Raw genomic sequence first — 25,238 nt, 5'->3', positions numbered from 1 at the left:
GGGCCTCAACAGTGTCCCAAGATTAGTTAACAGTATTACTTAACCCAATAAGAGTTCTTTGTAATTAGCTGATACACTACACTGTTTTAGGGACAAATAATTGACAGGAGCCATGTTGAAAAGGCTATGGCAAGCAAATGAGTTTCCTGGAGATGGCCCACCATTTTGTATGACTGTGACGGGTGCACTCTAGACAGGCACGGTTCCAGAGACTTCATCCTAGGATTGTTTCTCACTGCTGATATGCCTTTCCTGTCATTATTGCATAGCCTAATCATTTCTGGGCATCAGCCCATCCTATTGAGCAATTTTTCTGCAGATCAACATAAAAATTAGTTTTCATGAATTAATGCTTATAGATGAATGATTTAGATGAATTAGTAACTTTATAGAATTCCTAATTTGACTCAAATAATTTTAAAAATAAAGTATAAGAGATGGTTTTAGTTGTTTTCTCAGAAAGATGTAATACAGTTAGAATGAAGAATAGAACGTGCCCCCTCCTCATAGAACAGTAAGTAAAGGCTGCATAATAAGGAACACAATGAGCTTTCATAATTATACTAAGAAGAGAATGGGCTTGGGACAGATTTGTGATCACAGAAAAACATGCATTCTAGGTCAGGTCCAAGGGTGAAGTCACAAGTGTGCACCATGATAAAGCAAGGCCATATGAAACTGTTGCTTTGAACTTATAATAAGCTTACAGAATGAAACTACTTTGAACTTACTATCAACATCTTTTTGTAACTCCCTTTTTGTGTAACATTTCATCTATGCAGTAATTTTATAAATAACTTTTGTCCAAGAATATATAAAAGAGGCTGAGAAAAGGAATAAAGTATGGTACTTGAGACTCAGCTTCATCCACCAAGTGTATATATGCATATATGTATGTACATGCATACATACATGTGTAGGTGTATGTATATGTACGTAAGTATGCATAACAGTTATGGAATTCTTAAGACAGGTAGTCGGGCCTGACCTTTCTGTGTGTGTGTGCGTGTGCGTGTGCGTGTGTGTGCGTGTGCACACGCGCGCGCGTGACTTTTTCCTCTATCCTTTTCTTTTCTCCCTGGCTCATGCAGTGTTAACAAGCTCTAAGCTCCAAGCCTCCTGCCTGACAGGGAGGGGCCCTTGAGCCAGAGAGAAACTGTAACTTTTTTCTTAATCCCCTGCTACTATCAGGAGAGTCAAATTACCAGAAGCCAGCAGCATTTGGCCATAGAATAACAAAGAGTTAAAGACACTTCATACCTCACCTCTGCCTTCCATGGTGTACTGGGTAAAGGATAAGCCCCTAACCCACCCCTGGGAAAATTAAAAAAAAAAAAAAAAAAAAAAAACCACCTACATGGCGCCTACACATAATCGGTAGAAATGTGTCTACTCCAAACACTTCTGGTCTGCAGTTAGTAGACTGTAACTGTTACACACACACACACACACACACACACACACACACACACATTCACACACACTTGTATTTGTAATATACCAGTAGGTACCATGTACTGAGTGGCTATAGCAGTCCCAATTGTGTACATAAACCATCCATAACCTTGGATTTTGTTTCTGCTTCACAGTACCAGGGCTCAAACCCAGGGCTGTGTGTGCCAGGCAAGCACTCTAAGACTGAGCTACAGTCCCAGTCCATTAGTCATAATTTTAACCATGACACCCACACCAAAAAATGAGTTAGTCTCTCCATTTTATAAATGTGGATGGTGAAACAAAACAAAGCAAAAAAGAAAATACAGCAGTTTTTAAACAAAGGCCTGTGTGGTAGCCACTGCATGTGATAGTTCTGTTTCTCTGGCCCCACTTTAATGGGAAACTTACTCTAAAGATCTATGGTCTTACTGGTTGGTTGGTTGTTTTACTGAGTCAGAGTCTCACTATATAGTCCTGTCTGGCCTGGAACTAGCTCTGTAGACCAGGCTGGCCTCTAACTCACAGAGATCCTCCCACCTCTGCCTCCTGAGTGCTGGGATTAAATGTGTGCATATAGTTTCACTGGCCAAAAGATAAAGTAAAACTGCACTTACCAAAGCAATGTTCAGCAACAGAATATTGATAGTGTGGTTTTCAAATTCTTCCATGCACTTTTGGTACCAGCACCCACATAGATTTTCCCAGCAGGTCTAGATAAGGCTGGAGTCCTGCTGCAGATACTACAGTGTGTGGTAAACATCTGGGAAGTAATGGACACACTGCTCAAGAGAAACCTTTGCCCTGTTTCCAGGCATCCAGACCTCATGCACCATTGACTTCATAAATATATTTTTAGATCAGCTGTCAGCTTCAGGGACCAGTTCTCTACTACCCAGTTTTTCTAAGATTCCATAAAATTCTAAAATACCCCTTTTTTTCTTTTACTATTAGCTTACAATAAGAACATGTTATTTATTTGATAGGCAAAATACTTCAAAATTCTGACATACCATATTCTGATTTATAAGTTTATCTAAGAAGTCTCTAAATTTTTACTCACTTCAGAAGGTACAAAACTTCACTGTTGTTTTATGTGAAAATAATATAGCACAAAAATACCCAAGTACATGCACACAGCCAAGTAGAACCCAAGGTAAAAACAAGCTACGTTATAAACCAAGGGGTTTCAAGAATCTACTCATATAGTCAAGTATAGTGGTGCATGCCTTTAATTCTAGCACTCCAGAAACAGAGGCAGGTGATCTCTGAGATCAAGGTCAGCCTGGTCTACACAGTGAGTTCCAGGAGAGTCAGGGCTACACAGAGAAACTCTGTCTTAAAAAAAAAAGCAAAAACAAAACAAAGTTCCCGATTCATTAAACCAATCCTTTCTTTAATGTAATAAAGTATGGCAGCATTAAGTATCTATACAGGTTCATGTGCTTACTCTCTGTGTCACATGGCACCTCCATGTAACTAAGGGAAGACAGTAAGGCTAAGCAATGGCTGTGTCTATAACAGGGAAGGAAGCTGGGGACTGAGCTGGGGAAGACTGAGGTAAAGGAGCAGAGCTTAGAGAGATCTGTAAAGTAAACAGATGTAGGGAGTGGTGACAGATTCAAAGTCAAAGATGTCTGAAGTGGTTACATACAGGTATCGAGAGCTCACAGGAGCCTTTCAAAGCACAAAATCCTATAACACAATGAAAAAGCTGAAGGGATGAAGACATGAGTAGACACTTGAAAGAATTTGTCTTTTCTTATTTTTAAATCAACAAAAATATAAGGAGGTGCTTAATGTCATTAAGAATCAAGAAATTTAAAATAGTGTGCTATTAGCTTAGACCCAGTTAATTAGCAAATAAATGTTTTTGAGACTGCTGAGCACTGTGAAGGCTGTGAATCCACACACTCCCTTGCAGCATGGTGCTGGGCTGTATGTGGACTCACCACATCAAGAAACACTTTGGCATTGTGACTTTAAATGGCCAAATTCGTTTTCAATACAGTGGTATTTCCTTCAAGATATGTAACCAAGAGCAATGCACAAATGTTCACAAGGAGTCTTTCTAGGAACAAAACTATGGAAATAACACAGCCTTCCGCAACAGGAGGCAGGTAAACTCGGACATGAGCACAGGATGAGATGACAGTGGTGAACAGTTTAACAGCCATGTACTCTGTACAGGAGACAAGTAAATACAAGAGCTCCACAAGACTTCTGCAAAGTATTTCCCATAGTTTAAGCCAATTTTACATATTTACTCAGTTGGGGTGTGTGTGTTAACTAATATGTATATTATAAATTTGTACCTAATACACACACACATATATATATATTAGAAATAAATACAAATTTAACTATGCAGAAAGGAAAGGGGGGCTATGGTTACTGAGAAGTTCTAAATTTAAAAACATATTCAATATTAAAATGATTATTAATCCTAAAAATAACAACTGGGAATTCCAGTTCTAGTCACCGTCAGGATGATTACATTGAGAAAATTAGATGTTGAATGAAATATAAAAACAGCTTTGGAGAAAGTGAAGAGAGACTAAAAGCAGGAAGGGCTAGAGGTGACTCAGGTCTGGAGGAAAGGCCACTCCTGCCATAGGTAAGATTCCTAAGTTCCCCTGTGGGTATACCCAGCCCTACTCTACCCACCCCAAATGTACTAAGCACGCTGTGCGAGCCTGGGAATGTGACTGAGTGGGGAAGGAGTGTAGGGAGGAGGAACAGAGAGATAGACAGGCAGGCAGGCAGAGACAGGGGTACAGCTCAAGCTGGTCCTCCTGACTTGGCCTCCTGAGTAGCTGTGACTACAGATGTAAGCCCGTTGTTATACTTTACACTGGTAAGAGTTAGTTTGCCCAGAAGTCATAACCAGTAGAGATGGTTTTTGTAACTTATTGTTAGAACTTCAAAGTAAATAAAGCACGAACTGGCAGAATTAAGGAAGAATTACACAAATTTAGCTCATTTATTTTAATGTGATTGTTGATAAAATTGGATATAAATATACCAATTTTTATTCATCTCCTAACTCATTTGTTTCTCCTTTCTGTTCAATTGGCAGATAAGGGTAGACAGACCCCAATACAGAAGGTTTGAGTAATTCTATCAATTACCTGGACTAATTCAAGTTATAGAACAAAATGCCAAGTACAGAAGCGATACATTCTCTTCTACATACATTCTCAAGTCTACAAGCTACACTCACCGGCAAAGGCACAGATGCATCACTGTAATATATTGTGTATATCTACTTACCCATTACCAAAAACTACATGTCTATAAAGCAGAGCTCATTTGGGATTTGAGTCAGGGATTTCTTGCACCCTAAACAAGAATCAAACCCCTAAACAAAGAAGCTACTGTAAAAGCACAGATGCAAACTCACAAAATATGCCTCAGTAAATTTCAAATGGGTTTTAAAGGACAGCTGAAGAGTTCAGAAAGGATAACTAGATGCTATAAAGCACACCCATTAACAAGCTGCCTTGCCCTGGGATGAGCTATTTAAGACACAGACCAGTTTAGATAGCATGTGTTGATAAAACTATGTTAATTTCCATGGCTCAGCTGAAGAGTTTTTTTTTTTTTTTTTTTAATGGAAAGACTAAATAAAAATATTTTAGAAAGACCTATTCCCTGAAAAATATTTTATGTTCTCAAAACAAAAATCTTAGAGGAAGATTTCCTAAGCTGTCTCTAATAACTAACTAATACAATGGAATATTACTTAACACAATGGAAAGTACAATTAAACCTGACTGAACAAGTGCAACTGTGTGACATTATAGTGAGAAAAGGTAGACACAAACAACCATGACCAACATGAGTCCTTTTAAATTAAGTCTGCACGTCTCATCTTACAGAAAATAGAATAATCAATTACCTTTGGCAAATGGATAGAGGAAGAACTGGAGAACTCTCTGGTCAGTATCTTGGTTGGTTACACGAGGTGTACAACTGTCATACTCATCAAAGCAGGCAACAGGTTTATACTGTATTAGGTATGAGGTATCTCACTGTTGAACCTGAGCTGAGCATGAGCCAGAGAGTGAGCAAGAGCTCTCCTCCATGGTTTCTGCTCCAAGTTCCTGCTATGACTTTCCTTAACAACTGATGGGAAGTGTGCAGTGAAATAAGTCCTGTCTTCCCACACGTAAAGGATCCCAGCATCAATCCATCTAAGTTATCTGTTTTAAAACAGACCTACCAGTTGATGGCAAATGGTAAAAGCTCGAAATTAGTTCAAAGCTTGCTTAGTCAGGAATTTCTACAGAATGCATATGCTAGTAAGGTACTGTTCGGTTTCTATGGTCAATTTCTATGGTGCCTGTCCACGTGTCCATACATGTAGCCCAAAGTATAACTAACTCAAACTCCAGGGAACTTCCCTCTGCTATCAAACCTAGGAGCTGCTGGAAGTGTCGGGTCATCAATACCCCCAGGGAGTGGTCATCAACTTTAAAAAGTCCACCTCCCATTCACATCATCTACCAGGTTCCCAGAATCACTTAGGGCTTCAGCACCACTCAAAGTGGCACCGATTTGATGAAGCATCACCATATGCTGTGATCCTGTGCCTTCCCACACCTCCAGCAATCTTCCCTAAGCTTACTTTCTAAAATACATGTCCTACTTTGGAGGGGGAGGGGAGACTTCACAGTTTGTATATACTTACGATATACTTTTTACTATATGCAAATTTCACTGTAATTTCATCCAATCCTATGCACCTGGGGCCCAAAGGTCAGAGTACCCTGATCCCTTTGGTCTCATTCTTTGCTTGCCTACAAAGTTAGGTAACTCTGCAGCCCAGATGGGCCTCAAGATTTTAATTCTCCTGCCTCAGCTTCCCTAGAGCTGGGACTGCAGGTTCTCACCATCATTCATGGCTGGTTTGTGCCTCTGAGTTGACAAAAGTACTTAGAAAATTAAAACTTCACCATCATAAACCTCACAAGGTAACAAATTTACCTTTTAGGTTACAAATGGCTCCTCTATACTTCTTTAAGCCACTTGCTGAAGGAAAAGGCACCAGCAAACACAATTACAACAGAAAAGAAATACTGTGTTCAAAGTCACAGTTCACAGGGAAAGCTCCTTCTACTCTGCGCGACATAAGCAGCAGCAGCAACACTGTTGACAGGTCCAAAGGTAGGGGGTTCCTCTCACAGTGAATCTTTACTAATAAATATGAATCTAGAAAAATCTTAAAAGTAATTTCTAAGAATAATATTCATATATTATAGCATGGAACTCTCCTACCCCAGAGAGAGAGAGAGAGAGAGAGAGAGAGAGAGAGAGAGAGAGAGAATTCAATAGAAATACATTTAGAAGTCTAATTTCAGACTTGGTTAGGAATATATTCAGAGCAGATTTGAACAGGATAAAATGCCATGGGAAGTTCCAGCAATGGGCGTGGTGGATCAAGGGTTGGTAGAAAAGCCACAAGCTTTTTGCAGGGCTGCTGACTAACTGATGTTTTAGGTCAGGCAACTGTCCCCATCTTTACATGAAAGACTATATGAAAATTAGCAAATCTGTGTTGAGCTTTGGTGAGGATAACATGAAAATGTACCCTGGCAGTCTCAGTTTGCTTTATCCAAAATAAATATCTGCATCTGAAAGTGAACTTGGAATTCTTACCCAAGGCAGATACAACTCATGGAGATTAAAGAGAAAACAAATCGGGCTGGCAGACACCTTCAATCCCAGTACTCAGACAGCAGAGGCTGATGGATTTCCATGATATCAAGGCCAGCTTGGTCTGCAGAGTGAGTTCCAGGACAGTCAAGGCTATACAGAGAAATTCTTATTGAAAAACAAAACAAACAAAAAACAATGAGAATGAGAGAGAGAGAGAGAGAGAGAGAGAAAGAGAGAGAGAGAACCCAAAGGAGAGAATATTCAAGCATATTCAGCCCAGTAGAACACAGCATGTAATCACTATGAAAACAGATTTTTTTTTAAACATCAATTATCATATACTTCTAACCAGATTTTCCTGCTAGGATGCTACTAATGGAGGATGAGCAATGGCAGATTGACCAAAGTCTGGAGTGTACAGCAATACAAGCTCAGCAAAAATAAGCCATCTTCAAAACAGAGGACCAGGGAGACACAGAAAGCATTACTGGGTCTGTGGTTTGGGGCAGCAGTCACTGGAAACTTCTCAGAAATGCAAATCCTCCCTGCATTCCAGCAGAATGACAGGGGTCTCACCTACAGCTGCAGAGGTGGTACTAACAGGCCTTTCCTGCTGGAAAAGGGGGAGCAAGGTGGGACCTGACTACCAAGGTAAATAGAGCAGAATTCCCCTTCTCATCCCTGTTACTAACTTTCAATCCAGAAATAACAAACCGTTCTAAAGAAATTAAAGGTTTTTCTTTTCTTTAAGTTTTAATTGGAAAATCTCTCCCTAACTAGGCTTTAATGTCTAAAACATATAACCTCGCCCTGTATTTGTTTTAGAGGCAGGATTTGGTTAGGGACACTAGGCTGCCCTGAAACTTACTACATAATTAAGGCTGGCCTTAAACTCAGAATTATCTTGCCTCAGCCTCCCAAGTGCTAGGATTGCAGGTGAATGTCACCATATCAGGCTTAGGGTTTGTTTATTTCCTGACTCTCTGTAGCGTATCTGCCACCACAGATCTTCTCTATGGTCTATGAACTCAAACACATTCATCTCCAATATGTCCTAATGTACCCACATAAAGTGAGAAGTCCTTGAAGAGGTCACAGGGTGGAGTGATAGGTGTGGGCAGGGGCTGTTAGGAACAGGAGAGGTAAAGAAACAGAAAGGTTGATATCTTCATGGCAGGGGTGATATTTAATGTCACAGGTTTAAAATCAGTCAATCAAGTATATTATTGCTGACCTTAGAGATCTGAAGATTACATGTGAGTTGAGGAATTATTAGAAAGTTACCAATAATACTTCATTTCTGAGTCCTAATTGCTCAGAAATGAGTAGCAGAATGCTGCTAGGTGAAATGATATGAGACCTAGAATTCCTATCTTAAAACAGATGGAGATGACAGTAAAGTACACATGGAACAAAGCCAGACACGCTGTAGTTACTGAGGAGAGGTAATAGGTATGTCCTAAAATTCTAGCTCACATTTGTGTGTTGGAGACTTCTGTAACAAAACGTTTACCCAGACCTTTAAACTACAGGATTTTCAAACACCTCCAGACAAGACATAGTGTCTTAAACAGGTTGTTTTTCTGTCCTAACCACAAGCACAACTAAGAGTTCCCCAAATATTTACAAATCAAATAATGAAACTCTTGCTGTACTAGCCACCCATATAAGCACAACCACAGACATGCACACTCTGAAGATAGAGCAGCCTCCTGCAGACAAAGAGCTGTGCTGAGTGTGAAGGGAGCACTGTCGGGGGGGGGGGGCACGCACTGCACGGGGTGTTAAGTGAGCACTGACAATGGGGTGTTAGCATGCACTTCACAGAGTAGTAGTGTGCACTGCACTGGGTGCTGGAGTGCACTGCCTCTAGGGGGCATGCATTGCATGGGGTATTAGTGTGCCCTGCTCACTGATGACTAAACTGACAGGCCACAAGGGTGATGGGCAAAGCCTGCAAGGAAGCATTGGGAAGACAGAAGCAGAGGGGATGCAGGCCAACAGGAAATAAAGTGAGGCCATTGGTGCCTGCCGTTAATATTTAGGAATGACAGGGAGCACAGAAAGAGCCACACAATAAGCCAAGTGTCTTTCCTTCCTGAGTAGAAGGACGCTGCTGTTACTGAAGACAGACCTGGAGTAAAGTGGGCAAATGGTGGGCCGCGGTAAGAATGCTCCATTCTCCTGACCTCTAGTCTAGCCCAGGCATGTGCTCACTGAGGGAACCAGACTATGTCAAGCTGTTATCCCTTAAGTAGGGCCACCAACCTTGAGTTCTAACCCAAACTCTAAAGTACCTATGGGGCACCACTCCTGCCTTTCACCATACAGCTGAACAACCTGCCCTCTAAACACATCCTGCCCTTTTACTTCATCTTTGTGCAGTCCCCTGGCTGTTTTTTCCCTGCCCTGTGACACATACCGTCGTCCTCTGGTGTCTGTGGGTACTAACTCTAGGATTCCACATACCAAACCCACAGCAGCTTGAGTCTCCTGTATAAAATTATGTGGTATTTGTATATAACCTACGTGATTCTGCCATATACTTCAAATCATTTCTAGATTACTTACAATACAGAACAGTCTCAACGTTTGTACTCTATTCCACACAAAGCTGAACTTTACCGAACTGATTAGCTGCCTACTCCCCACCCCAAGCATGTGAAGTAAGCCCAAGTCTCACCAGATGAGATACCACCTGAGGTCCTAACCCTGAAGAAAACTACATGCATGGCAGGATACCCAGGATGCCATTGATGAATCTCCCCACAGACCCTCCCACTAACAAATGTATAGCACACGCACAAACCATAACTATTTTACAGTGACCTTGGAAAGGGTAAGTCTAAAGGTGGGTTTGCTGAGCAGGTCCAGTATCTACCACAACGAGCTTCTCATAGACTCTGACATCACTTTCAATATTCTCTACACCAGGGTTACTGTGGTGATTCCTAGAGAGGATAAATACTATGCACCACCATACAGCTACTGATTAGTCACCATCAAACACCCAGAGGTAATATACAATGAAAGGATGACACGTGGCTAGATTTGCTTGGCTCTTCTGTGTTTTAAATCATTGACCTAGATATTTTTATTTCAGTAAAGGCTCTGGCAACATGGTTCTGGCAAGAGGGAACCAGCTGGGGAGGGGAAGAGGCAGGGAAGACGAGAGTGAACATTCAGTGGTGCCCTGATGGGAACTTGAAAGGACGCCTCTCCTGTAGGTGTGTGCTGCACACTGTGTGACACTGAAGGGAGTAGTGCTGTGACCCACCTGGATGACTTGGTGCATTTCCTCATGCACACACTTGTCCCTGTGTCCCATGGGCCAGGATCAGGTCCAGGTTCCAGGAGCCTTCATTGCACTGTGTACCTACTTTCCAATCAAGTCCACCTCAGAGAACAGGTTCCAAAGACAGACCCCTCTCTAACTAAGTACATGGTTTTAAGTGGTTGCCCCAAGCTTGGGTATTCAAAGTCACCAGAGAATACATTCTACCTGAGGTGGCATCCTTCTGGTTTGGTTTTGTTTTGTAAACAAAACAAAGGCAAAAACTGATGCACTCAGATTTTACTTTCTGCTATTACCAAATATCTTCATTTCAGAATCCTTGGGCTCAGCCTTCTGTTAAAGAGCAACAGTGTGAATACTGAGCCCTCTATGGAATGCCGAGATGAGCTGGCTCCACTTTCCAGAGCTAGCAATGTCACCATGGTCTGCAGTTCATGTTGAACAGGAATCTTTACTGATCTTCAGCTCTCTCCCTGCAACATTCCACTGTCTGAAACAATTCCTAGTGAACTTCCCCAAGCCTATAACTGCCTACTCTTCATCTTAGAAGATGGCTTCCACATCCCTACATATAATTTAAAAATAAAAATAATAATCTTTAATAAATTTTAAAAATCTTTCCATTAGCCAAGAGCATCAATTCATCCCCTGAACAAGGACATGGATGTTTTATGTTTTCTTCAATGAAATAAATGATCACTTTGGATTACTGAATATAAATCTTCAAAGCTTCTACTTCAAATTAAGTGTAGAAACATTTATGAACCTGGTTACACAGCTGTTGTTTGTTTAAGTGAGACCTGTCATAGTCGATTTTCGTTGTTGTTTTAATTTCTCCCAGAACCCGATCTCTGTGATTGCAGGCTCTATTTCCCTTCCTTTCCTACTGGTTTGAAATTATCACCAGGTTGAGAATGAAAAGTCTGCAGGCAGCCTCTTGCTTTCACCCACCTGTGACAACTGAGCCATCTGGACAAGCAAGTGAGTCCGTGATAAGCCAGGAGTAGCTTAGAAGAACCACTACCCAGGGCTCTTGTTTGAGGAGATAGCCAGACTTGGAATTCCTGTTCAGCTCACTATGTTTCCAGGTTCTGGTGTATAGACACAAGTTAGAGAAGTCTTGGGCTTAGACAATGGTGAGAAGGAAACTGAAGGATGAACAGTACAAATCTGTGCTGAGACAGTCTTCCTAGAAGACAGGAAGAAAGACTGGACCTAGAATAGCCACCTCAAGTGCGAAGACCTCAGGCCCAGGTCCAAGGAATAAAACTGTATGAAAGGTATGGAGAAGGCAAGGGAGATGTCAGCCCACAGAGAAGATGTCACCCTGAGTGGTAGTTTGATTACTTATATTCCAAGAAAAAAAAAAAAAAAAAGTCAAATGCAGGCAGGCCCATGCTGGAGAATAGCCTATAGTCCTGAAAACTGAGAAACTGGAATTTAAGATTGGATCCTGTAAGCTCTGCTTCTTCAGTGGTTAGGTTCAGGACCACTCAATCACCCTGTGGAGACTGAAAGCCTTGGCCCACTCCTAACAGCCCAGCATCTAGGAAGCCTGTGCTGCTCTGGGAGGTTTTCAGGCTATCAGCAAAGCTCAATGCAACTTACTGTAAGGGTTAGCCCTTAGCATTAGACTCCCTGACTAGCAGCAGAGCCTCTTGAGTATCTGATTTTCTCTGGAGAGCAGGGTCCTAGGCCTGCTTCTTCTCAGATACAAGCAAGCTCAAGGTCTAAATAATCTTATTGGAGGCATAATGTGAGGGAAGGAACCCACATTTAAAGGCAAGTTCTGATGGCTAATCTTACTGTATATAAGTTTTGTTAAAATACATGCCTTGCTTCTTTGAGGGTTGGCCACGCTGTGGCAGTAAAGCATATCATAAAAGCACTAGGGAAAATGTCACTCATTAAATTTCATTTTAGTGGCAAATGATCCAGTAGGGTAAAGTGCATGCAAGCTGACTCAGGTTCCAGAGAGTTTTCCAAGAGGCATCTTTCTCCTAAGAGACTGAGAGAAGCAGAGTGGGAACCTAAGCTAAGCAAAGACCCTCGCCTGTGGAGAACGCCTTGTTTAGAAAGGTACTTAGTGGGATAGAGAGTCAGTGACTGTCAAACAGAGCAAAAGAGAGGTGACCTCTGCCTGGGGAAGTGCATGCATTCTCTGTTTAGCAGAGAGGCTTCAATATTCTACTTCACCTCAATAGTGATGGTCACTATAGCCTTTTATACAAGCAGAAAAACTCTTGGCCCCTTTCCCTCCTCGATGCTACAAGCCTAGTGAGGTCTGGATGACAGGTGATGTTAACAGGGAGGAATGCTACCCATCCTGCCTAAACTCCACTTCCCGCAGGCATGACAGTTTTATTAAAACACAGTTTTATTGAAACAATATTTTAGAATATTTGTCAGGGGAGACAAAATCTGACTAACTCAACAGAAGGGAGAAACGTTTTAGTGTTGCCTGGTCTCTGGCTAAGCAAACAAAACACAGTTGTTACCTCAGTGCCCAGGACGGAGACAGTATGCACCAGTGACACAAACCTGATGCACTTAGCAATGAGGAATGGGGTGCATTTAAAAGCATAGCTGAGGTACAGACTAGGGCAGGCGCCAAGAGCTGTAGAGAGAGGGACTTGACAGATACCTGGAACAGCCAAAGACATTCAAGAGTGCAGAGGAGAAAGCAAACACATCCCACATCTCTGACAGTATCACAGACAGCATCCAAATAACTGAATGACCTGCCAGAAAAGGCAGCTGTGAACTCTTGGAATAAACAGTCCATCTAAAGCATCGGAGGGCTGAAAATGTCAAAAGTACACAGCCAGCAAGGTTTCTGTGCATGATGGGGAAAGTGTAAGAAAGGCAGGGCTGAAACAAGGCGTGAAGCAACAACACAGTAAGCATTAACAGCACAATCATCAAACAAGACTGTGATAATAAGCTCAGAGCTTAGACTTATAGATGTTTCACCAAACATAAGACCCAAGAGTGGTGCTGACTGTAGAAACCAGCACGACAACCATTCTATGGGTCCAGAAAGGGAGCAAAATTCAGTCAACTTAGAATTGTTTTTCTGGGTTTATGGACGACTCCCAAACAAGCCTGCTGTCTCTGTGAAGCTAACTGCACCATAGTCTGTGAGGAGCTCAACCGTGTCTCCCCAAAAGTTGTATATTAAAGTCCCAACTCCCAGAAACTCAGAATGTGACCTTATATGGACACAGACTCTTCAGAGAACTAATCCAGGTTAAATGAAACCTTTAGGGTGAGACCTACCCCAGTGTAACTGGTATCCTTATGTAAGGAAGAAATCTGGACATGAAAAAGACATCTATCAGGGTAAGATGAGGAGAAACTGGCCTCCCACAAACATGGAGAGAAGCCTGGAAAGTCTCCTTCCTCACAGTCCATCCTCCACCTACCTCCAGCATCCAGAAAATTTCAGAGTACAACTGGCATGAAAAACTCCACCACCACTATATGTAGGCATCAGTAATAATAATCCCTTTTTTATATATGGCCCGATGTGCTAATTCAGTTAAATACAGATTGGTCACAAGATCAAGACACAGGGCACAGAGGGACACGCAATTCATCAAAGCCACAGCACAGTATCAACATCAAAACTGATGAAGAGAATGCTCACTTTACATGTTCATGGGATGACTCACAGCCAGCAAGAATGGAGCCTCCTCCCCAGGACATCCACTGCTGCCAGGTCTCAAATATTCTAGCCATTTCTACCAGGGCAAACATGCCAATCAAAGAATGCTATTCCTGGCATGGTGGAGGCCCTCCGTGTAATAAAGTCACAGTGGGCTAAGGACCGCCAGTGCTGATGGCTACAGGCCTCCAGACTGTAAAGCTCACCCTACCTTTAACTACAACCCACAGCTGTTAGCAAGCAGCAGAGTCACAACCACATTGGCTTGACGATAGTTACGACATCACGCTGGTCACCGAGAAGACCATTTTACTGCTCGTGGCAAAAGCCTGTCTTATTTATTACTTATTTATTACTATTACCATATGACTGAACTCCTGGGGATTTCTAGACTCTATCCTTCCGATATGAGATAGATCAAAAACACATTTTAATTTGGAGGCAAACTAAAACCTGAATGTGAGTTATATTCCGGAGCAGACTCCTCATCCTCGGCCAACAGATGCTGAGACTCAGCGGTTATGCACTGGGCTCTCTATGGACCAGTGGTAACATTTTCTCAGTATCATTTTTCAGCTTTAATCTAAACAAAATGTCATTTCAGACTGTCAAATTTTCATTTCAGAGCCTCACATTTAGCCCGTTTCCCATGAATATGCTTGCGATGGACACCCTTGTGTTATTGACCTGAGCTTACCACCGTGAAGGTTTTAAATATGTTTGGTTCAGGAAATAAAACAATGAGCACAACGGAGTGTAAAGAGACAGCCCTTGGGGGAGCTCCAGCTGAGACGAGCAGTCCTGAGGACCGTGGAATGTAGGGCCATGTTGAAAACTTAAAGTCCGCACTACAAAACAGGGATGTCAGTCAGCAAGGGGTCTTAAGTACAGAGGTGAGTTGTGTTTCTAAAGACTCATTAGCTTTCCTGAAGGAACCCAGAAAAGATGTGGGACCGTCAACTCTACCTGAGAACTAGTCAGGAGAAAGCAGGAAGTGGACAAGTGACAGTCGGGACACCTTAGGGGGCAGAATCCACAGGGCTTCCTGAGGGAAGGCACAGGAACAGAAGCCTGAGCGAGGAGTGTAACCAAGATGATGCCCGGCCTGGGGCCTGAGAGGAACTGCCAGATGCTGAATCTGTGCAGGAAGAGCATGTTTGATGGTGAAGGTCACAAATTCAGTATTAGAGATGAGACTTCTGTAAAGTGATGTGTTAAAATGCTCTTCAGCATATGTTGGTACTAAAATATAACGTGCTAGATTTACATTTTCAAAAATAAAACTGGAAAATGCACTCATGATCAGAGTTTCAGAAGCTCCTGGCCTACAAACTTCTTCTAAGTCAGGAAGCCTCCCTCAGACTGTTCTTCATGGCCACATTCCTATCCCACCCCTGCATATTTTTGGTGAGACCAGTTGCTCTGAGAGTAAAGAAGCCTCACAAGAAAAACTAAGGGGTGGGTGATCAAGATCACGGGACAGAGTAAACATCATCCTCTCCCTATTTTGCTACTATAATTTATTCCCTTCATGATCTGTGGGTTTTTCATAAACCCCATTCATTAAGACCAAAGATTCTCAGACTCCACCCAGACCTACTGAACTGGAAATTCCTAGGGTGGCACTGGAAAGCTGTATTGTAACAAGTCCTCTGGGTGACAAGGAAACATACTCAAGTTCAGAAACCACTGACAATTATCAATAAGGTCTCTGGGTGTGCGTCCGTCCATTTGCTGTATTTTACTCCGCACAAGGAGCTCTTTGGCACTTAAAAGCTGTATTTAATACCAGAGCAAGCCCTTTTCCCCAGCAATGCCACCCTCCCTGTGAGATCCCACACTCTCTGTCAGGAGGTGACATCCAGGTTTGTTTCCACAAAGCTCAACAGTTATTCATGCTCTTAGTGCTGAGGGCGTTGGCCTTCCTGATCTGAGCACATGGCCTTGATCCCATACTCACAACAGAGACCCTGCTGGTTACTGGAATTCATGACAGCATCTGGTTATTTTAGGCCAGAGTTTCTCAAGGTGTAATCAACAAGCAGAAGAAACACCTGGAAGCCAAGATAGTACACTTGAGAAGATGAAAGAGGATCATGAATTTCAGGCTAGCCTAGGCTACAGAGTACACCTGTCTCACACACACGCAATTACCTGGAAGGTCCAGTTACTAGTCTCTTCAAGCAGTAATTCCTAGGGATAGGGCACAAGAATCCTCACTTCCAATACACAGTGGGATTTCATTTTTATGGCTGTAGATGAAATTTATCTTGATAATTAACCATGGGTCAAATCAACTGCCTCTGGGTTTATGAGACCCCTAGGATAAACTAAAACAAAGGGGTAATTCTGCTCTGGCTTGTGGCTTGCTTCTTAAACATATCCTGTAGGTTGTGAGTCTTAAAACAACCACTTCATACTTTGTGTCCACCCTAGATTTATCTGTGAAGACTCTGGGATAATTTTCTTATCACAAAAGAGTTTTCCCTGGTTCGAACTTATGGAATTAAATTCCAAGGCTACTGAACTTTACCTTCAGCACAGACACTGTGAGACCATACTGAAGGTATTTTCTAGTCTACTTTCCTTTACTGATGTCATTTGGAAACTGTCAGTTTCTACAAGCTTCAGCAAAATGGAGGCATGGGATTTCAAGACACAAGGGGAGACATTCAGATATCTATCAAGTTGAGGATGTTACTTATAAGTAGTGTAACATGTTCCACCTCCAAACCATCCCAGCTTTAGCTGTGAAAGTTATTTATCCTTAATCAAGTGTCCCATGATCATGAGCTCCATGTGTCTCCACCCCCACATGCCTGCAGGCAATCAGTCAAAATCATCACCCCCAAAATACATAATCAGAGCAGAAAAAAATTCAGAATTAAGTGACTTTTAACACTACTGGAAATAAAGAAATGGCTATAAAACAAAAATAAAAATGACAAGCTCTTTACAAAAAATGTCAGAGTCTTCTTGAAGCAACCCGTGCCTGCCTCCATCTTGCCAAGCACATGCCAATCCTTTTCCTAAGAACTGCACTGTCTGGTTAAGTTTCCACTAGTCCTTTCTAAATTAAGATGCACAAAAGCTACGGGTGATGGAGACACAGGAGGAAGTGTGCACACACTCCCACTCACCACCCACACATACTCCTGAAGTTTATAAAAATCATTAGTTTGTGCTAACTTATCCTTTTCTGAATTTGACAACCAACTTGCAAAATCCCATTTCCCGGACTAATTTAAGAAAATAGCTTTAATAAATGCTCACAGAAGGAACATAGGTTTGTTTGTGTGGGCTTGCAAGAATATTTTTAATTAAAATATAATCTATATGCAGCAAAAGTTGTCCTTTTAGGTGTACAGTCTAATAGACTCTGACAATGCATGCAGCCATGTAACCACAACCAAGGCTGTGGAGCCCCACTGATCAACAGAGGTTCCATGTGTGACTACTGAGCATGGGGCTTAGGACTGCACAGGCCCCAAACCAGGTATGATCTAAATGTAAAATAGATGACAGTCAGCAAAGATTTGGCTGAGAAATGCAAAGAACTTAATACTTTTATATTTATTTTATGTGAAATTACAAATTTTATATAAATTACTTGAAACACAGCAAAAATAATTTTACCCGAGTCTTTCCTCCTTTTCTGAAACTATTGGAAAATTAAAACTTAATGATCTCACTTGTGCCTCAAATTGCCTTTTACTGGTTTTGACTTGCCAATTTGCAGGGAATAACCCATCTCGGTTCCAGCTCTAGGCAACTATCAATTACCTTGTATACCTGAATGTTTCTAAGGGGTTTTAAAATATTTCCCTTAAAATATCTATCCTGTAGCTTCTAATTTTTCTTAAGCATCTTGTGGAGGCTTTTAAAACAAAACTTTTATCATTTGTTTTTAACTTCACAAGAGTTTTAAAAGACTCATCTATAACAGTATTTGTTAATCAATATCATTTTCATTAACTGGCTTCAAATACACTTGGGGCAATAAGCTGTCTTCCACGGGATGTGCACAGTGGTCCTCAAATGAATGGAGGCCATTGTGCATACACACAACAGCATCTATTCACACATGCTGCGGGAGATCTGAGCCAGAGGTGGGGAACCTCCGAAGGCTTAACTTAGCCTCAGGAAGTGGAGAAAAAGCTTTATCTGTGCTCATAGCTGGGTAGACATGCACAGCACTGAGCCAGCTGATGTGGGAGGAGAGCAGGAGAAGGGTGTCTGGCAGCTAGCAGGCCTGTGAGGGAGGACTCTGGTGCCCGATGATAACAGCCAGAGACAGGCAGAGCCAGACAACTGCAACTGCCCCACTCATCCCAGCCCAGTCTGCTCCCTGTCTGCTCTGCTCCAGGCCCCTTCCAACTACTCTGAAAAGAATTATTATTTATAACAGGCATTCATGCTGCCTGCTGCTATTCACAGTCATCTTCACTTACTCCAGATTCTTTTTACCATCTGTCTGATTTTCCAAAACACAATAAACACTCTAGGTAGACTTTCCGCCACTGTATTTCTGTGGTGCAGGAGACTGCAGAGGGTCTCACATAGGCTAGTCAAGAGCTCTACCACTGAGCTATGCCCACGGCCCTGAGCCCCACTTTCTGTTAGGTTAACTTGGCTCTGCCTCTAGGTTTAGGTTCCTTTTCAGTAGTTAACTTTGAGCATGTCTGCCCTCCCCTCACTTCTCACCCATCTCCACCTTTTCCTTCACAGTGCCCTGAAGACTAGAGCAGGGGGAAATCTGAAACATTTCAAGCTTTGCTACTAGTCTCGTAATGAGACTTCAGCTTGTGTCTTGTGAAGCCTACATCTTATCACCCCTTCAAACTTTTTATTTATCTATTTATTTATCTATTTATTTTGGTAAAGACATTGCACCCAAATTATAATGTTGCCAAAGGGAGAACTGTCAACCATCAACAGTGTCCACAGCTTCTAAACACAGCAAGTAGAGCTCACCTCACCCTCCTAGCCAAACGTACTCAGAAGAAACAGTCTTCTACCTGGCTCCCATGCTAGACTGGGTAAAGACACTAGCTCTGGGGGTTCCTTTACTGTGACTCCCATAGTCTCAGGCTTTTGCTGTCTAGAGCCATGCTGGCAAAAACAGACACTAACTCAAACATTCAATCACCCTGCTTTTGCAGGAAAAACCTTCAGATAAACACGATTATGATTAAAACGTACATGATTTTGATACATAATCGGGGGTGGAAATTATTCTATGTCTGAAATATTGAAATAAAAGATGTCTTTTCTTTGTGTGTTGGGGTACTGCCAATGCAGAGAAGTAGACAAGGTTTGTGTGCCTAATTATGGAATGGAAATGAACTGTACTGAACAGCCAACATACAATAACCAATCATGTCAAAATCCCTGCAAGGAAGATACTGTTATTTCTGTCTCAGAAATGACACAAAATGGTATTAAAAACAGGGTTGGAGAGATGACCCAGAAATTAAGAGCATTCGCTGCTCCTGGCAAGGACTCCTGTTAGGCTCCCAGTATCCACATCAGGAGACTCAGAACCATCTATAACTCTAGTTACAGAGAATCCAAGACTCCCTGGCATCTATGTGGTGTGTATACACAGGCACACACATACATGAAATAATTAATTAATTAATTTGTTCCTATTAAAAGTGGCAGAACATAGTGTCTGGAACCTGTTAGGCACTCAGTTGTCAGGTTTAAAAAAAAAATGAGCTATAATCTGATATAAACTAAGGCAAGTTCAAGGCCAGCCTGAGCTACATACAATCTTCTTGCCTTGGTCTCTCAAGAGCTAGATTACAGATAAATACCACATGGCCATCTAAAATATTTCATTGGTTTCAAAAGCAGCAAAATAAGTAGGTAGCCTGTATTCTCTGGAGACACAGAAACAACGGATTTTAATATATAAAAAGATACTAGTTATAAGAAGTTAATGAGAAGTTCCAAGATCTGCCCCCTGTAATCTGGAGACCTAGCATGGCAGTGAAAACTGAAGTATTTCATGTAGCAGACTTAACTGCAATCTTGGGGGATGAAAACAGGGAAAATGTGAGAAAGATTTCATGGAGCTGACTGATTCTAATGAATAGAGTACAACCTACTATTGTATGTGCAGAGAATACTCTGTAACTAAAGGGTCAGATTCTGTCTCTTTACATAATTCTGTCCATAACTTGGTTCCTTTGTTTCCATGGTAACCAACAATCTTAGAATGCAAACTTCTCAGAAGCAGTTGGGCTTTACATCAGTGAGACATGGGCTCTGAAGGGTTTCTGACTCCATCACTTTGTCTCGGGAGCTGGAAACACCTGTCTCATGTGGGCAGCCCTCAGATCGGGGCATGACAGAGGCATGTGCATGACCATGTATGTGAGTGTGTGTGTGGTCTTCCAGCTCTGCTTACAGGGAGATCATGGAAAATGCAGAATAAACATGCTATGAGATGGTGGGAAGATGGGTACTTGAATGACAGTCACCTTCCCAGAAAGCAATCTGGTATCAATTATTTTGTCTATATATTTATGATCTTTGTCCACTAACTCCATGGATCACGTGTGGTCTTAAGTAATTAGTGATCACTAATCATCTAAGTTAGTGATTATTAGTTGGTGATACCTAAGGCTATTTAATAAAAAAAAATAGTTAGGAATATTAGAATAGCCATAGGTTATTATAAACTTGATAGTAAGCTTCTATTGATGTGAGAACCACATGTATTTGGATATGTGTACATATGTGCACAGGTATACATATTTATTAAGAAATTGGTTACCTTGACCTCAAAAGAGTGGACTGAAAACATATTGGATTCCAGTCACACTCCCCTGTCATTTTCCAATTTCCCTTTTTGTTTATGATATAAGTTCTCTCGGCCACTGTCAAATAAGAGTCACCAAAAAGAGATGCCAGAGTGTTTTTGTCTTTACAAGGCAAAAAGTACAAAAGAATGGACTATACTGTACAGAGTGGAAGGAATAGTTCCAAATAGAAAAAGGGATGGGTCATATAACTTCCCTCCATAGTATCATTTACTAATTTTTTTTCTTCTGAAGTTTCCAGAGTCAAGGAAAACTTGAGATTGGTGACTCTCACCACCATGACAACCTCACCCTCCAGCAGTGACTTCAGTAGCACACAGGACTCTGTTTCTGAAAGCAAATCCAACCAGAGCCTTTCAGTGGGTCACTTCCCCTCTGAGTACTATACCTTTTCCTATGAGGACGAGCTCTCCCATAAGGAGACCCCCTCTGAGGATTCTTCGGTCCATTTCCTCCCTCCTGTCCAAAGTACCTGGGGGACAGAGAGTTTAAGGAGACTCTTCAGGAAACGAGATCAGATGAAGCATGATCCAGACCAGTTCTGCAAGCTAAGCATCATACTGGCCTGGGATATCGATGTGGACTCTGACCAAGCAGACTCTCTTGCTAACGTGGATCTAAATGGTCATAGCCAGTGGATGGACAAGTGGCCAGAAGACAAGACAAAACTTACTCCCTGCAAACTGGATAACCTAATACAGAAACTTGAGACATTTTTAGGAAAAGAAAAAGATGACCAGCATGATGGCTGTGTGCTCCCTGAAGCTACTCAGAAGGAAGATATCCACCTCAACAGCAGTCCCCCTCCACATACTGCTCAGGTCAGTCAAAAAGAACATGATGTTTGTCAAGACTTGCCCAAGCACAAAGCCCTGGAAAATGAAGATATCTGTCAGGTCCTAGAAAACCCTCCAAGGTTACTGAAAGATGAAGTTGCGGTGAGCACAGAGGTGCCTCCCAGGAGAGCAAGGGGCAGGACTGGGGAAGACAAGGTTGGACAGTGGAGCCTCACTCACTACCTGCTGTGAGGCAAGGTAGACCCCAGGAGACTAGGACAGGGGGGAAGATAACAACCAAGAGAGGAGAGAGGGTGGCACTGCAGGAAAGATACTAGAGAGCAGGGAAGGGGGGAAGAGAGTAGGCACAGCAAGTAGAACCAACAACCACATAAAAATAGACGTATGTGTTCTAGTCAATGCATCTGAAAACTTCGCTGTATTTGGGCTATTTTGGCAAATGGGCTTGGGTTTTATAAAGTAGTAGATAGCAAGCCCACTGCTATTGACACTAGTACATCTAACTCATCCTGTTTTCTCAGCAGGAGATAAGGCAGGCAGCTGGGAGCTCCTTGGAAACCTCCTCCTTGTCATCCCCTCAGCCAGAGGGCACTTCCCACTCATATAGCATATCCTGTATGAACTTTCGGTGGGTCTTCCACTGGCTGAGGACACAAATCTTCTCCAGAATACGGAGGAGAGGGCACCCTAGCCAGGATACCATCGGCTGGCACCAGAAAGCAGTGAGGAAGATACATTCTTTTAGAAACAACAGAATCCAACCCCAGACCCTCCCACCATCCACGCAGTACCCGGAAGAAATGGAACTCTAATGTTTCAAGATTATCCAATAGCTTTATATATTTGGTAATGCTCAAATAACAAGAAGCCCACACTATTAGAGGTGTAACCCAATACCTAACCTAGATATTACAACTACCTTAGATTGCTGGAGCCACACATACATCCACCGCCATTTTCCCCCTCTCTCTCCTCTTTCTTTTTTCCTAGCTCCTCCTCTTCCTTCACCTCTTCCTCTCCTTACTCCTCCCACTCTGCCTACCTCTCACACTGCCCAATTGTCGAGCTTTATTACAAATGTAGTGGGAAAATATCCCGCTCTACAACCTAAGGCATCCCACCATGGTGGGAGGCTAGTGGGATATATTCTGCCTTCTGGAAATGAGGGTTTGCAAAATGAAAGAGTAAAACACACATCAACAAAATGGAGCAAAATGAGGCAAAAAGAAGGAGGGAAAGGGGATGATATTCATTTAGGAAGCAGCATACAACCTAAGTTTTCCAAGAATTATTTAGTTCAGCCTTCTGAATTCAACAAGCAAATTTTCAGCCTGAGTCACAGTCATTTGCTTGGAGAAGACACACATAACAGAGGTCTGTGTTTATTGAGGGACAAAAGCTGTGGGGATTGTTGAGCAGGGGCTCCCATCTCCCCCAAGTCCACATCTCACCCATACTGAAGAAAAAGCCGACTTCTTTACTAAGATTTCTGGTTTCTGTTTACTCCCTTTAACCTCTGGAATTATGCGGCAATAGGAAGTATTCAAGCATTGATCATTCATTCTAGGGTCCAATATGTTATCCAACCAAAGCAGGTCCTCTAAGCCTCACATGTGGGGAAGGGGTGGAGCTGGCCACTTTGAGTATCAAATGGGATAGGCAGGAGCTAGAGTGGCCATAGGGGGGTGGGGAATTTTGCTGAACTTTCAAGTGTCCTGTAGACTTACTATAATTGTCAGGAACATGTTAATCTCATAATATAATCAATAAATTCTGGGATCTATTACCTTATGACTGAAAACTTAAAACCATTCTTTAAAATGTATCTCATCCTTGAAGGGAAGGCTCAGTTGCTTGAATTAGCTGGGTGGGTATAGCTTATGTAATCATATTCTAGAATTCATAACACTATAATTATAGGATACAGTCTAATAATTTATCAAATTTAGAAGTTATTCAGCTCTCTGCAAATGCTAATGTGACTATATTATAAAACAACCATGAAAAGAACCCCACTAAGGGGCTTGGGGTGATATATCAGTAAACAAGGGCAAAGTCTTTTTTTTTTTAAGACTTTAAGAATACAAGACAAATTCACAGTTCAAGCCAGACATGGGTTCAAGTCTATTTAAACACAAGAACATCTTCCAGGCATGCTAGTAGATACTTTTAGTCCCAGAACTTAGGAGACAGAAGCAGGAAGATCTTTGAGTTTGAAACCACCCTGGCTTACATATCAAGTTTCAGGATAGCCAAGACTACATAGAGAGACCTTGTTTTAAATTCCCTCAAAAGATAGAAAAATAAAGACAAAGCCAATGCTAAATGAATTCCTAGAGAATGCTAAGACTCTAACTTCAATATTAAAGAAGGATGTAGTTAGGAGAAATAATCAACTGGTTCAAAAGTGAACTGCAAGTGAAAAATTTACACAGCACACGCGGTATCTAATTCCAGGATGACAGGTGGGTTTTATGTTGCACTGCCTTCCAGGAGTCTTTTCCTGCTACCCCCTAACTCCCCAGCAAACAGAACAATGGTCAGCTTTCAGAAGAAACAAAATCCCCATCAGATAACACTGTTGAATGAGCCAGTCTTCAGTAGAGTGGGTGCAAAAGCCCTTGGATAAATTCCCTGAAAGATTATTAGTCTAGATCAAGAGGTTCCCTTGCTAAACAATTTCCGTCTTATCCCACATTTCAAACAAACATCATAGATTTAATACCATTTTATTTCAGTACAGTATGCTTGGTTTAAAAAAAAAAAAACCAACCCTACTTCCAAGGCACTGAGGGCATCTCTCCAGTTTGTGGCTTTTGAAAGAACACTAATCTAATTACCACAACATTCTCTGTTCAGAAGGGAATAAGAATGGTAATTCACTTGCATCTCAATATCTATCATTTTAAGTTTAAAAAAAATCCTCTAAAATACAAAGAGCAGTCACTCCCCTCTTCTTTGACCCTTATAAAACTTCCCTGAAAGCCCACTCTCACAGAACAGACAGCTTGTCAGATGTCACCATGTGCTCAGACTTTGGGGTCTTAAGTTTTTCCAAACAGAAAATGGGTGAGAAACACTATCAGTAAAGTGGCATCAGAATATTTGTACCATATTGCAACATAGCAATTTCATCCACTTAAGGACCAGACATAGACATTAAATCCACTGTGTAAAGAACTGTCTGGAAACAATATTTGCAGGCGGTCCAATAGTCACACAAGTAGAAAAGAGCCTAGCCAACACCATACACCTTCAAGAGAAGCAGTGTAGACTGGCCAGCAATGTTCAACCTGAATCTTACCACAAGGACTGCAAGTAGTCAAATAAATCTTAGATTCCAGAACATTCTACTGGACAACTCTCTGGAACTAAACATGTTAAGATTACAAAACACAATTTTTTTTTTTAATTGAAAAAGGCAGAGAGACATGGCAGGTCATAATGGAGACAACAGAGAAAGACATGAAAGCCATCTGCTATTCATGATCTCCAAATGAATCCTTGATCAAATCCACAAAGTTAAGCAAAACTTAGGTAAAGGATTTTTCATA

The 25,238-nt window shown here is 41.7% G+C and overlaps 2 protein-coding genes across 23 annotated transcripts in view; one reads left to right on the top strand and one right to left on the bottom strand.

The window, feature by feature from the left end:
* Ppfibp1 (PPFIB scaffold protein 1) overlaps positions 1–25,238 on the bottom strand; it is a 140,053-nt gene that overhangs the window by 59,030 nt on the left and 55,785 nt on the right. Inside the window, exons 1-2 of one of the 21 annotated variants that reach the window (XM_076940888.1) lie at positions 21,276–21,339; positions 16,018–16,111 (exon numbers count right to left, since the gene is read on the bottom strand). The exons of 18 other annotated variants lie outside the window; for them this stretch is intronic. The gene's annotated coding sequence lies outside the window, so the exon portion shown is untranslated. Of the gene's footprint in view, positions 1–7,095; positions 7,261–16,017; positions 16,112–21,275; positions 21,360–25,238 lie in introns of those variants that run through there. 2 more of the 21 variants (XM_076940890.1, XM_076940889.1) reach the window with 2 other exon arrangements.
* C9H12orf71 (chromosome 9 C12orf71 homolog) lies at positions 20,291–24,012 on the top strand. Of its 2 annotated transcripts, none has more exons than XM_076940904.1 (3): positions 20,291–20,434; positions 21,122–21,708; positions 22,209–24,012. In XM_076940904.1, exons 2-3 carry the CDS (start codon positions 21,166–21,168, stop codon positions 22,494–22,496), a joined length of 831 nt encoding a protein of 276 aa, XP_076797019.1. In that variant the 5' UTR covers positions 20,291–20,434; positions 21,122–21,165; the 3' UTR covers positions 22,497–24,012. The 2 variants fall into 2 exon arrangements, with proteins under 2 accessions (XP_076797019.1, XP_034368528.1); XM_034512637.2 differs by having other exon boundaries at positions 21,122–21,825; positions 22,209–23,474.

The sequence above is a fragment of the Arvicanthis niloticus genome, chromosome 9, assembly GCF_011762505.2.
Source record: "Arvicanthis niloticus isolate mArvNil1 chromosome 9, mArvNil1.pat.X, whole genome shotgun sequence".
NCBI classification, from domain to species: domain Eukaryota; kingdom Metazoa; phylum Chordata; class Mammalia; order Rodentia; family Muridae; genus Arvicanthis; species Arvicanthis niloticus.
The sequence above is the reverse complement of the archived record's forward strand: the minus strand, read 5'-3'. Positions and strand labels throughout refer to the sequence as shown.